This window comes from Chlorella variabilis (assembly GCF_000147415.1).
Source record: "Chlorella variabilis unplaced genomic scaffold CHLNCscaffold_220, whole genome shotgun sequence".
Taxonomy (NCBI): domain Eukaryota; kingdom Viridiplantae; phylum Chlorophyta; class Trebouxiophyceae; order Chlorellales; family Chlorellaceae; genus Chlorella; species Chlorella variabilis.
In genome coordinates this window covers 1-691 of record NW_005434914.1, presented here as the reverse complement: position 1 = coordinate 691, position 691 = coordinate 1, and the positions used below count along the sequence as shown (strand labels likewise).

Below are 691 nucleotides of genomic sequence, written 5' to 3'. Positions count from 1 at the left end.
GCATGGTGGGGGTGGGGGGCAGAGAGTGGGGCAGAGCGGGAGCGACCCGACAGCAGCGGAAGCAGCAGCAGCAGCAGCGGCGGAAGCAGCGGCGGAAGCAGCAGCAGCCAGGTGCTGGCTGAGGAGGCGAGGCTGGTGCAGGCAGACGGATGCTGGGGAGGGGGTGCAGACGTGCGGGCCGGCAGACGTGCGGGCGTGCAGGTGAGCGGGTGGGTGGCCTCAGATTGAGGCACTGCTGTCCTCAGCGCGGGGAGTGAGCCCGCTGCGGATGAACTATGCGTGAATTGAGGCATCAACGGCCGGGCGAGGGTGCAGGTGCGGGCGATGCTGCCATGCCCGGCCGCCGAGCCCAACCAGCACATCCACCCTGCCACCTCCTCTCCCACCCCACCCCACCCCCGCCCCCAGCCACTGAAACGTGGAGCCATCCGCCGCGATGCACACCTGAGCAGGGCACGTCGCACAGGATGCGGTCGAACAGGACACGCCGCTCCTGCGCCCCCGGCACCAGGTTGCGCAGCAGCGGGAAGGCCTGCGCCTCGTGGTTGGTCACCACCAGCGCGGGGCTGCACATGCGCTTGGTCTGGTGCGTCAGCAGGCTGCAACGCTTGCCGTCGGCGTCGTTGGCGACGACCAGGCCGGTGGCGGGGGCGGGGCCTGCGGGGGGTGGGGAGGTGGGGCGGGGGTGGCG

General features: G+C 71.8%; 1 protein-coding gene across 1 annotated transcript in view; it reads right to left on the bottom strand.

Moving 5' to 3' along the window:
* CHLNCDRAFT_55780 (hypothetical protein) overlaps positions 1 to 657 on the bottom strand; it is a gene marked incomplete at both ends in the record, with an annotated part of 2,829 nt that extends 2,172 nt beyond the window's left edge. Inside the window, one exon of the mRNA XM_005842602.1 lies at positions 458 to 657. Coding sequence (XP_005842659.1) covers positions 458 to 655 — 198 coding nt within the window. The remainder of the gene's footprint in view (positions 1 to 457) is intronic.
* Between the last annotated feature and the right edge of the window lie 34 nt (positions 658 to 691).